General features: G+C 25.5%; 1 protein-coding gene across 1 annotated transcript in view; it reads right to left on the reverse strand.

The window, feature by feature from the left end:
* rsh (radish) overlaps positions 1-3,878 on the reverse strand; it is a 91,585-nt gene extending 87,707 nt beyond the window's left edge. Inside the window, exons 1-3 of the mRNA XM_065509623.1 lie at positions 3,845-3,878; positions 3,502-3,611; positions 2,156-2,321 (exon numbers count right to left, since the gene is read on the reverse strand). Of these exons, the coding sequence (XP_065365695.1) occupies positions 2,156-2,321; positions 3,502-3,611; positions 3,845-3,878 (310 nt within the window). The remainder of the gene's footprint in view (positions 1-2,155; positions 2,322-3,501; positions 3,612-3,844) is intronic.
* Positions 3,879-14,013: the final 10,135 nt, after the last annotated feature.

Consider the following 14,013-nt stretch of genomic DNA (forward strand, 5'->3'; position numbering starts at 1 on the left):
ATTTCGGATTAACTCGTCCAAATTTCGTGGAACATTTTTAATTTTTTAAGAAATTTTTTAAAAAAATAAATTTTTTTTTTGGAAAAATTTTTAAGCTGTAACAAAATGATATATTAATAAAGTTTATTTAATTAGCTTTTACTACATTTTTTCTTTTTGGCAAAAACTTAAGAAATAGGCAGAATTTTTAATAATTAAATTTTTAAGTTCATGGCGTATGATTAATATTAATACAGAATTTCTTAAATTTCTTAGAATGTTGAAGAAATTGTTGTTTAGTAGGTTTGTATAAATAAGGCTAACAATGAAACAATTAATTTAATAATGTTATTGGAGTATTTAGTTTAATTTTCAATGATTTTTTTTTAATTTTTGTGAAATTTTTGTAAAAAATTTTAAAAAATATTTTAAAAAAATTTATAATACTCTAAGAAAATTATGTTAAAATTGAGCTTATTTTATTTATATCTTATAAAATTTATTAATTTTTGAAAAAAACTTGAGAAATAAGGCATATTTTATAAAAATAATTTTAAAGTTCAAGGCGTATGATTAATATTAATTGAAATTTTCTTAAATATCTCGAATACCAGCTAAAATATTACTGTTATTGTTTAGGTTTTAGGAAAAAGAGCAGAAAATAGACTATTTCTATATGTTATGAACAAAATCCTGAATTTATTTGCCATAAAATTTTGCTTTAGTTTGACAAATTTACGCTTTTAGACAAAGGAAATTAAATTTTTGTTGATTTTATGTCCCCCCAAAAAAAGCATAAAACAATATTGTTTGCTGTTAATAAATATTGCTAAAACAGGTAGCAAATTGGTACTAAGGATCAGCCATGTTAAACACGTTTTGCCAAAGTTATAAAAAAGCAATTGTTTAACTAAAAATATTTGCCAACAACAAATTGAAATAAAACAATAGACAATAAAACATACAATACAAAAGAAAATTATGACAAGAATGATAATAAAATGTTAAAGAAATAAAGACATGACCATTTATTTATGAAAAGCTATAAAATAAAGGAAATGCCAACGATTTTAGTGCAAAGAAAAGGGAGGGGTTTGAAGTACTAAAGTAAAGAAAACAAACGTGACAAAATTTGAAATATACCCCCCTAGAAGTTAGGAATTTTGTTATAGATTTAGATTTTAATACTTTTATATATTAAAGCTGTTATTTGAAAAACCACCCTGTACGTATACTTAATATTTAATTAAATAAAAAACATACGTCATATTAAACACAGGACGTATGAGTATTACTAATTATTTTTATTTAAAATTTAATGCCTTAAACTCTAAAAATATATATCATTTGTAATAAAACCTAGTTCAAATTTCTTTTCTTTATTTGCTCACACATTTCTGCAGCCATTGCCTTAAACTAAATATCCTTTATCCTATAATTTTAAGTAAATAATCATTATCGTTGTCAACATTATAATTTTTTTTTATCATCCATAACATAATGATGATTATGATAATAATTCCATATGGCTTTAATTATCTATTACACACAAAAAGCAACACGAACACAGAACCAGAACTCTTTACTATTCAGTTTTATACATCAAGTCCTTTGAAGACACAGACCCAGTCACATTTACCAGGATAATGAATAGGAATGTTACTCAATGCACAAGTAATATAATAAGTTTGTGTGTTCCCAAGCATTTTAATGTTTTCTAGCTGGTCTTCTCTACTTTTACCCCAGCAAAACTTTATCTATCTGTGTCTGTGGATATAACTATGAATTTGTTTACTTAGTAAATTATCCTTGAAATATGATACTATGTAAAACACATTTAGCTTGACTTTGCTGTAGAAATTATGAAAAATTATTTAACTGCATAACAGTAAGTGTGTATTTTTGAGTAATTTAAATTATAATTATTTCTGTGACATCCTCTATATACCCTTTTACAAATAAACGCTTAAATTTCTTTTTGAAACTTGAGTATATTTAACAGCACATGCTAGTGTAACTCATTTTCTTTCAACTTAACCCCTTAGTTTCAAATTTCCCTTATTTTATTTCCTAATTTTGGGTTTCTGTGCATGACCCCCAAAAGTAGGCAGTGAATTTTGTTTTAGTTTTATTTGAATTTTTCCTAACATACTTGGGTTTTTTAGCTTTTGCTTACCTGAACATGCCTGTGGTGGCAGTGGAAATATTAATGTTGTGGAACTTTTACGACGGGCAACAGCACAACCTAATGATTGGGGTTTAAAGCTTCTCAGCTGTTGCATAAAATCGGAGCACTCCATTAGGGCAACGTCTGCAAAATGCAGGTCGCAAAGTATTTGGTTCTAGGAAACAAAAAAAAAATTAAAAAATAAATTTTAATTTACTAAAGAAAAGTTAAAGATAACTTTAATAGAACAAATTAACATAATCTTAGAAAAGTCAATGATCATATAGAAATTGAAAGTTATCGATAACTTTTCCATAGAAAAGTCAAGTTATCGATAACTTTTCTATAGAAAAGTCAAGTTATCGATAACTTTTCTATAGAAAAGTCAAGTTATCGATAACTTTTCTATAGAAAAGTCAAGTTATCGATAACTTTTCTATAGAAAAGTCAAGTTATCGATAACTTTTCTATAGAAAAGTCAAGTTATCGATAACTTTTCTATAGAAAAGTCAAGTTATCGATAACTTTTCTATAGAAAAGTCAAGTTATCGATAACTTTTCTATAGAAAAGTCAAGTTATCGATAACTTTTCTATAGAAAAGTCAAGTTATCGATAACTTTTCTATAGAAAAGTCAAGTTATCGATAACTTTTCTATAAAAAAGTCAAGTTATCGATAACTTTTCTATAGAAAAGTCAAGTTATCGATAACTTTTCTATAGAAAAGTCAAGTTATCGATAACTTTTCTATAGAAAAGTCAAGTTATCGATAACTTTTCTATAGAAAAGTCAAGTTATCGATAACTTTTCTATAGAAAAGTCAAGTTATCGATAACTTTTCTATAGAAAAGTCAAGTTATCGATAACTTTTCTATAGAAAAGTCAAGTTATCGATAACTTTTCTATAGAAAAGTCAAGTTATCGATAACTTTTCTATAGAAAAGTCAAGTTATCGATAACTTTTCTATAGAAAACAAAAGTTATCGATAACTTTTCTATAGAAAACAAAAGTTATCGATAAACTGTTCTATAGAAAACAAAAGTTATCGGTCAATTTTCTATAGAATTTTTCGATAACTTTTTTTAAAAACCGAGAAATTTATCGATAACATTTCTATAGAAATCGAAAGTTATCGATAAGTTTTTTATAGAAACCTAAATTTATCGATGAATTTTTTTATAGAAATCGAAAGTTATCGATAACTTTTCTATAGAAAACGAAAATTATCGATAATTTTTTTTATAGAAATAGAAAGTTATCGATAACTTTTCTATAGAAAAGTGAATCATTTACTTTTGTTTTCTGTAGAAATATTACTTTTCCATTGCAAATAAGTATTTTGAAAATTCACTTACTTTGAATCTCCTGGCCCGCTTCTGATTTCGTCCAGTCAAATTCAAACCGCAGGAATTGCAGCGTAAACATTCTTCATGATAATGATTGTTATCATAGAGTGGTGAGGGTTCTACAGAAATAGAAGAAAACAAAATTTAATATCATCAAAATTGTTATAAAAACTGTATAAAAAAATAAGAATAATTTTTAGAACTACTGAAAAATTGCTTATAAATTTTATTTTATATCTAAATAAACTTAGTTAGTATTATTAAAAGAGTTTGAATTGAAAATACATTTTCCAAGTAAAACTCCTTAAAGTATGAGTAATATTTAAATAAATTTAATTAAATATAATCATACGTCTGAGGGGTATTAAGAGATAAATATCAATCATATGTCTAGGCGTAATTTTTTATCATATTTAGGCAGTTTATATCGCAATTCAAAGAGTAGTTGGTATAATTTGATACAAAGTTGTTAGGTTTATTAAGTTTTGTTTTATTTAAAGTTGATGTTTTATCAAGGACTCATTTCTGATCAAATTATTTTGTATTTGTTCCCTTATAGAACCCCAAAATTATTGTTTTCTATACCATTCAGATTATTCCAGTCTCTACAATTTTTTTTTTATTTTCTAAATGATTATAAAAGTAAATATGAAACACATACCAGCTTTTACTTTTAAAACCACAACATTTACTCTCTGCAATACAAATAACGACTACATGTCATCAGCAGTAAAAACAAATCCTTTTTATTTAACCATGATCTCTAATATTCCCACATATACGCCATTCATTAAAATATGATATAAAAGGGGCATCAAGGAAAGCACAGGCATGGTTATTTTCTCCATGTTTCATTCTTTTATTATTATTTTATTTGTGCCATCTAATTTATAGTTTAATCACAAACCAACATGCTGGTTTCCATCAACGCCAGCTGGTTTTTTGAAAATGTTTTTCTTGTGAATCTTTCATAACGCAGTTAAATAGAAACATGTTTTTAAATCACAAACATATGAATGATTCTTTCATCAGAGTCATCTGAAATAATAAACAATAGCAGGGTGAGTATGGTTTTTTATTACTTTTTCTCTATTTTTTTTGGGTTGAAATTAAGGTAATAACGCCCAAGCAATTTTTCATATATAGGCAGATTTTATGAGCTGAATTTTTGCTTAATTATCATTCTATGGTTTCGTTATTGATGTAATAACTTTAGGGAATAAGTTTTAATAAACCATATGATGATGATTTGTTGAAATAGTCTAAGCAACCCTTAGCCATATGGAGAACATTTGTGGGGATAATTAATATTTTGTAGGAAATGAAATTAATTCATAATTTTTTCTTTATTTTTATAAAGCAATTAAGGAATGTGTATTGATAACTTAAACTATGTATAGACATTTTAACAATAACTTTAACTTTCTAGAGGAAATAAATTTAATTTTCCAAAAATTCATAATAGAAATTTTTAGTTTTTCTGTTCTCAAATCTGGAAACTTTCTAGAATGAAAGGCAAGAAAGGTAGTGGAGACAAAATGAAATGATAAGGCATCGTATGAAAAAGTTAAGGCGTCGTTAAAACTTCGAAATCGCTGTCAGGTTCATCCGAAAGAACTTTCACAGACAACCATCTCATCAACTAATTTGTTTCTTTATTTTTTGACCAGTGTTGACCTAATAATTTAATTTTTCCATAGAAAAGTTATAAATATTTTAATATTTCTTTAGATATGTTATTGATATTTTGTCTATTCTATTTTCTATAAAAAAAAAATACCGATTACTTTAATTTTAAAGGAAATTTATAGATTACATTTGTATTCTATAGAAAAGTTATCGATAACTTTACTTTTCTATAGAAAAGTTATCGATAACTTTACTTTTCTATAGAAAAGTTATCGATAACTTTACTTTTCTATAGAAAAGTTATCGATAACTTTACTTTTCTATAGAAAAGTTATCGATAACTTTACTTTTCTATAGAAAAGTTATTGATAACTTTGCTTTTCTATAGAAAAGTTATCGATAACTTTGCTTTTCTATAGAAAAGTTATCGATAACTTGACTTTTCTATAGAAAAGTTATCGATAACTTGACTTTTCTATAGAAAAGTTATCGATAACTTGACTTTTCTATAGAAAAGTTATCGATAACTTGACTTTTCTATAGAAAAGTTATCGATAACTTGACTTTTCTATAGAAAAGTTATCGATAACTTGACTTTTCTATAGAAAAGTTATCGATAACTTGACTTTTCTATAGAAAAGTTATCGATAATTTGACTTTTCTATAGAAAAGTTATCGATAACTTGACTTTTCTATAGAAAAGTTATCGATAACTTGTCTTTTCTATAGAAAAGTTATCGATAACTTGACTTTTCTATAGAAAAGTTATCGATAACTTGACTTTTCTATAGAAAAGTTATCGATAACTTGACTTTTCTATAGAAAAGTTATCGATAACTTGACTTTTCTATAGAAAAGTTATCGATAACTTGACTTTTCTATAGAAAAGTTATCGATAACTTGACTTTTCTATAAAAAAGTTATCGATAACTTGACTTTTCTATAGAAAAGTTATCGATAACTTGACTTTTCTATAGACAAGTTATCGATAACTTGACTTTTCTATAGAAAAGTTATCGATAACTTGACTTTTCTATAGAAAAGTTATCGATAACTTGACTTTTCTATAGAAAAGTTATCGATAACTTGACTTTTCTATAAAAAAGTTATCGATAACTTGACTTTTCTATAGAAAAGTTATCGATAACTTGACTTTTCTATAGAAAAGTTATCGATAACTTGACTTTTCTATAGAAAAGTTATCGATAACTTGACTTTTCTATAGAAAAGTTATCGATAACTTGACTTTTCTATAGAAAAGTTATCGATAACTTGACTTTTCTATAGAAAAGTTATCGATAACTTGACTTTTCTATAGAAAAGTTATCGATAACTTGACTTTTCTATAGAAAAGTTATCGATAACTTGACTTTTCTATAGAAAAGTTATCGATAACTTGACTTTTCTATAGAAAAGTTATCGGTAACTTGACTTTTCTATAGAAAAGTTATCGATAACTTGACTTTTCTATAGAAAAGTTATCGATAACTTGACTTTTCTATAGAAAAGTTATCGATAACTTGACTTTTCTATAGAAAAGTTATCGATAACTTGACTTTTCTATAGAAAAGTTATCGATAACTTGACTTTTCTATAGAAAAGTTATCGATAACTTGACTTTTCTATAGAAAAGTTATCGATAACTTGACTTTTCTATAGAAAAGTTATCGATAACTTGACTTTTCTATAGAAAAGTTATCGATAACTTGACTTTTCTATAGAAAAGTTATCGATAACTTGACTTTTCTATAGAAAAGTTATCGATAACTTGACTTTTCTATAGAAAAGTTATCGATAACTTGACTTTTCTATAGAAAAGTTATCGATAACATTCGATTTTTAAAGAAAAGTTATCGATAACTTTTGATTTATTTGGAAAAGTTATCGATAACTTACGATTTCTATATCAAAGTAATCGATATCTCTCGATTTCTATAGACAAGTTATTGATATTTTCCTCTTCTATATAAAAGTTTTCGAAATTTTGACATTTATACAGAGACGCAATTGATATTCTGATTTTTCTAAACAAAATTTATTGATAGTTTTAATATTCTTTAAGTATTTTTTATATTTTGCAATTAAATCGAGCTTAGTGTAAAAATTTGTTTTAAAAAGAACTTTATTTCTAAAATCATCTTTATATTTATTGCTTTATTTAAAAAAAAACACCTTAACAATTGTAATTAGTTTTTACCCTGTTTTTAGTAGCTAACATAAAAATGCAGTTAATTGTCGCTAAATCCCGCTCTACTTTAAAAAGAAAGCAACAAAAACTTTTATAACCAAAAGTAACACACAAAATAACAAATTAAGTTTCATTTATGTTTAAAAAAATAAAAAATAAAGTTAATTTTTCTATAAAGGTTTCCATTTTGTTGCTTTACAACAAAAGTAATTAATGATTTTTATGCTCTCACATGTAGCAGCACTTACTCGCACTCTCTCTCTCTGTCACTCTCCTGTACAGTTAGAAATATATAAATGCATAAACTGGCAACAGTTGAGACAGTTGGGAAAAACGAAATGTGTTGTTAAAATTAATAGAGCATAAAAAGAGCAGAATTTAATTTTATCTAATAGATTTGTTTTTAAAACGTAATAAAATAATTAAAACAGCGTAATAAAAACCAACAAAACAAATTGCATAATGTACAGCACAAAAACACACTCTCGCACTAATTTAATGAGAGCAACTTGTTGTCTATAAAGTGCAATGATACGTATGAGTGATATTTAATTGAATTGAATTCAAGATTAAGTATACGTCGTGGTATTCAATAGGTGAAGAGGAGAGAATTAACAGAAAAACCACATTCCTAATGAGAATTGTGGTTAAATGAAAATACTGATCGGAATGGAAATATTGCATAGAAATTGAAATCAAAATTATTTAAAGCAAAATTCAAAGAAAAATGTTTAATTTTCTTATACATATTTTTGATATAAAGTTCGTTTGTAGAAATTCTTAAGCTTTAAAATTTTTATTTTATTTTTAACAATCTTTAAAGCTACCTAAACTATGGTTTAACCATAATTTAATATTTATTAAAAAACTGAATCTAAACAACAAGCAATTAAATCATTCTCACATAAACACCAAGAAACTTTCAATGTTATGTGTAAATATGTTTTTTTTTTTATTAATGTACATTCATACTAAACATAGTAGCCAAAACCAAAAGGGGAGCCAAATTGTACACAATTTAGAAAACATTTTATTAAGTTGAAAACGGATATGAATTTCCTGTTATAAAGTTAAACGAAAACCCCCCAAAAAAATAAAATGAACAAAATAGATACACAAAGCAGATGAACAAATATTAACTCAACTATTTTTCAATACAGTAACCAAAATTGTTTAAAAAAACTAGGAAAATAACTATAAATTTCAAAAAAAAAGACCAAAAATTTCTAAATTTTTTCAAACTTCAAATTAAACAAAAATTATTTTAAATTTAATTTGAAAATATTTTTTTTTATATTTATTGTCGTATAAATATGTATGTATATGTATTTTGTGCCATGATTTTTTATTGCGAAATAATTTAAAAGCAGCAAAAACTCAAATAAAATTTTATGTTTTTTTTATGCTGTGAAAAATACCCTACATAAAACAGAGATAAATATCCAAGAGTACAAAAAAGTTTTCTATAGGAAATTAAACATCGATATTGATAACTAAAGTAACGTCAAAATATTTGTAAATTTTCAAAGCCAAAATATCCATGACTTTTATATAGAAAAGTCAAAGTATGGATGACTTTTTTTATAGGAAAATTATAATATTGATGACTTTTGTACAGAAAAGACAAAATATCGAGACTTTTCTATATAAAAGTCAAAATATTGATGACTTTTCAATATCCGTCTGTCTGCCTATTTTTCCAACCGTCCCTCGGTATGTTGAAATCCCCCCAAATACCTTACATACAAGCTGAGATATATCTAAAAAACCGAAACTTCCTCAATTTTCGATAACTTTAATTTTCTATAGAAAAGTTATCGATAACTTTCGAATTCTATAGAAAAGTTATCGATAACAATACTTTTCTATAGAAAAGTTATCGATAACATTACTTTTCTATAAAAAAGTTATCGATAACATTACTTTTCTATAGAAAAGTTATCGATAACATTACTTTTCTATAAAAAAGTTATCGATAACATTACTTTTCTATAGAAAAGTTATCGATAACTTCTCTTTTCTTTAGAAAATTTATCGATAACTTCTCTTTTCTATAGAAAATTTATCGATAACTTCTCTTTTCTATAGAAAATTTATCGATAACTTCTCTTTTCTATAGAAAATTTATCGATATCTTCTCTTTTCTATAGAAAATTTATCGATATCTTCTCTTTTCTATAAAAAAGTTATCGATAACTTCTCTTTTCTTTAGAAAGTTTATCGATAACTTCTCTTTTCTTTAGAAAATTTATCGATAACTTCTCTTTTCTATAGAAAATTTATCGATAACTTCTCTTTTCTATAGAAAATTTATCGATAACTTCTCTTTTCTATAGAAAATTTATCGATATCTTCTCTTTTCTATAGAAAATTTATCGATAACTTCTCTTTTCTATAGACAATTTATCGATAACTTCTCTTTTCTATAGAAAATTTATCGATAACTACTCTTTTCTATAGAAAATTTATCGATAACTTCTCTTTTCTATAGAAAATTTATCGATAACTTCTGTTTTCTATAAAAAATTTATCGATAACTTTCGATTTCTATAGAAAAGTTATCGATAACTTTCGATTTCTATAGAAAAGTTATCGATAACTTTCGATTTCTATAGAAAAGTTATCGATAACTTTCGATTTCTATAGAAAAGTTATCGATAACTTTCGATTTCTATAGAAAAGTTATCGATAACTTTCGATTTCTATAGAAAAGTTATCGATAGCTTTCGATTTCTATAGAAAAGTTATCGATAACTTACGATTTCTATAGAAAAGTTATCGATAACTTTCGATTTCTATAGAAAAGTTATCGATAAGTTTCGATTTCTATAGAAAAGTTATCGATAACTTTCGATTTCTATAGAAAAGTTATCGACAACTTTCGATTTATATAGAAAAGTTATCGATAACTTTCGATTTCTTTAGAAAAGTTATCGATAACTTTCGTTTTCTGTAGAAAAGTTATCGATAACTTTCGATTTCTATAGAAAAGTTATCGATAACTTTCGATTTCTATAGAAAAGTTAACGATAACTTTCGATTTCTATAGAAAAGATATCGATAACTTTTCTTTTCCATAGAAAAGTTATCGATAACTTTTCTTTTCCATAGAAAAGTTATCGATAACTTTTCTTTTCCATAGAAAAGTTATCGATAACTTTTCTTTTCCATAGAAAAGTTATCGATAACTTTTCTTTTCCATAGAAAAGTTATCGATAACTTTTCTTTTCCATAGAAAAGTTATCGATAACTTTTCTTTTCCATAGAAAAGTTATCGATAACTTTTCTTTTCCATAGAAAAGTTATCGATAACATTACTTTTCTATAGAAAAGTTTTCGATAACATTACTTTTCTATCGAAAAGTTATCGATAACATTACTTTTCTATAGAAAAATATCGAAAGCTTTTGTTTTTCAATAGAAAATTTATCGATAATTTTTATTTTCTATTGAAAAATTATCGATAACTTTCGATTTATGTAGAAATCATATCGATTATTTTGATTTCTATAGAAAATTTATCGATAACTTTCGATTTCTATAGAAATCATATCGATAACTTTCGATTTCTATAGAAAAGTTATCGATAACTTTCGATTTCTGTAGAAATCATGTCGATAACTTTTGATTTCTTTGGAATAGTTATCGATAACTTTTGATTTGTATTGAAAAGTTATCGATAACTTTAGTTTTCTATAGAAAAAATATCGATAACTTTAACTTTTCCATAGAAAAGAAATCGATAACTTTACTTTTCTATTTCTTAACCTATTTATTCACCGAAATTATTGTTTAACTACAAATAGTTTTCATAGTGTATTTTGTGTATTTTGGTGAAGTGTGTATAAGATTCGTTACAATCGAATATATGAAGCATGTCTTTCTTACATGCTTTTTTTAGTTAAGTAAAGTTTCAGCTGATATTTTTTTTAAAGTATTTAAAATATTTGTATTCGTCTATTATGTTTCAGTTAAATAATATTTTTTCTTTGAATTTTTTTTTTGTGTGGCAAATATTCTGTGTTTATTATTGTAATGTCAACAAAACTGAGATTTTTATAAAAAAAACATATATTCAGTTTATTTTGCTGTTACACTACCAATTTTTATTTCTTTCTGTTCCGTTGTTATTTTTTATTTTTACACATGTTCAAACAATCTACAGAGAGAGGGAGAGCCTGTATATTTGGCCAGCCTTTGAGTATGCTTCCTAGGTTGATATGTGTGTGTATGAGGTTTTTGTGAGGTTCATGTAACTACATTTTACAATAAAAAAAAAAAAAAAATATTTTTGCTAAAATTGCATGCCTGTTAACTTTGGTTTAATGTTATGGCCGTTAGTTGTTTTTAATTGCAATTATAATAGTAAAACTGTAACACAACAATGCTACAATAAAAATATAAAAATTTATACAACAAATTGCTGGTCATATAAAAGTAGACACTTTAAATTGACATTTTTAACACATGAGTGGTCGGGGTAACAGAAAATTGCAAATGTAAATGGAAAATATGATGATTGCTATTAGAAAATAGTAAAGGAAGTTTGTGAATATCTTTTCTTTTACAAAACTTTATTAATTTAGAGAATTTTAATTAAAAAATTTATTTAAATAAATCTGGCACGTGTAGCTTTATTAGTTGTGCAGAAATGAGCCTCAAAGTAGGCTTTAATTTATTTAAAAAAAATTAGCCTCAAAGTAGGCTTTATTTAAATTAGCCTTGCTTGTGCCATTTCATAGGTAGTGCTGTAGTGAGCCTAAAAGTAGGCTTTAATTTGTGTTTACTTAGTAAGTGTTAAAAAAACCATTGCAATTTATTTATATTTGTTTATAAATCAATGTGAAGTAATGAAACATAAATAACAAAAGCTTATTTTTATCAATACAATTTAAGTGTGAAATTTATGGCTGCACAAAACCATTTTAGGCTTAAAAAACAATTTAAATTTGTTGGCTCTAACAAAAAATATCAATAAATTATTGAATATTATTAACAGATACAAAAAATAAACAATTTCTTAACTGCTGAGTAGGAAAATTGTATTTAAAATAAAGCTTTGGTATTCCCTTCTCCCTTATTAATGTTAAAAAGAGATTTTTTGTAAAAGTAAAGCATACTTTAAGGCTTGTTTTTTGTTAGCATTTCTCTGGAAGTTTTTATGATTTTTTGCTTCATTATATTTCTATTTAATTAATTGACTTTGATAAATTACTAAGCTTGTAATGTTATTAACTATGACTTCTGGTTTTTATTGTTTAACACAATGCTGCAAATATAGTTTTCTTAAGAATTTGTTTTAAGTTCTTTTTTTGAATTGTAATTCTTGTTAGTCTCCTTATTTTCTTTACATTTTTGCTGCTGCAGGAAGTAAATAGCCAGTAATTACAATTTTTCATATTTTTGTTGCATACTTTTAGGCTGACATAAAGAAAAACTTCATGAATTGCAGGAACTTCAATTAAATGCTCTGCCTTGTTGAATTTTATTTACTGGCAAACTCTTTATGCATAAGAATAATTTATGAAGCTTTCATAAATTATTGTTTAGAAATTTTAAATGTTGAAATTGACAAAAATTTAATTTAAACTTCTTTTTACATCCAACTGTTGCCTTTCAAGTTTCCTTGAATTAAACTTTCCAGCACGTTCTTTTTAAACTCATTTGCAATTGTAATCAATCATCAGCTTAAAATCCTTTAAATACCAAAAATACAAAACAACTTTTGTCTCTCAACATTTTAAATAATTTTCAACAAATGTCTACGCAACGCATTTCTGAAAGACAGAAATTACAATAAAACAAATAGAAAAAGTGGAAAATTGTAATAATTATAGACGTTAGAATGAACATTCGCACATTTGTTTTTCTTTTTTTTTAGTCATTTGTTAGACAGTCTTGTGCTGGGTTGAAATCTTCCTGTTTCATTTGTCAAATGTTGTGTTAACAGAATAAATGGCCTAAAGGTTTTAATGCCAAGACAGCAAGTGAAAAATTTGCATAATTTATAATTTCTTTTATATAGAGCCTAAAACTAGGCAACACAATTTGTTAGAGTTGGAAAAAGCAGCTAGAGAGATCAAAATATACTTTAAAATGTGTATGTTTCCTATAAAACTCCCGTCTTAATCTCAAACTGAACCTAGTCCCTATTGGGCAACATCTCCAGCTTTAAAAATTCTTAAAATTTTTTCCAAAATTATATTTCCACCATTTCTTTATAAACCAATTGTTTATATGTCCTTTTCTCCTCCCCTATTCTTCTTAGTTTTATTATTTCCCCAAATAGATTAATGAATATTTATGACACATACACACATATTTTAAACTATAGCTTGTTTCCGCTTGAACCCTCCCTATAAAACAACATAAGACAGCATTAACAATGCCAAACGTTTTTCATATTCAACCAACACCCTGCTGTAAAATAGTAAAGAAAGAAAGAAAAAAAACATTCCATTCGAATAATATATTCATTCATATTTAAAAACATGAAAAAATATGCTGAAAATCTAAAAGATGGCAAATTATAACAACATTTTTCTTTTTGCCGGAATTTCATACCACTTACATTCGTGTCACTCTAAACGTATGAGTAATATTTTTTATGAAATAATTGAAAAAATGACTCATACGTGACGTGGCTAGGTGGGGGAAAATGCCATGATAGATGTAAATTAATGGGTGTGAGAATTGAAGCGGTA

Source organism: Calliphora vicina, chromosome 4 (assembly GCF_958450345.1).
Source record: "Calliphora vicina chromosome 4, idCalVici1.1, whole genome shotgun sequence".
Lineage (NCBI taxonomy): Eukaryota > Metazoa > Arthropoda > Insecta > Diptera > Calliphoridae > Calliphora > Calliphora vicina.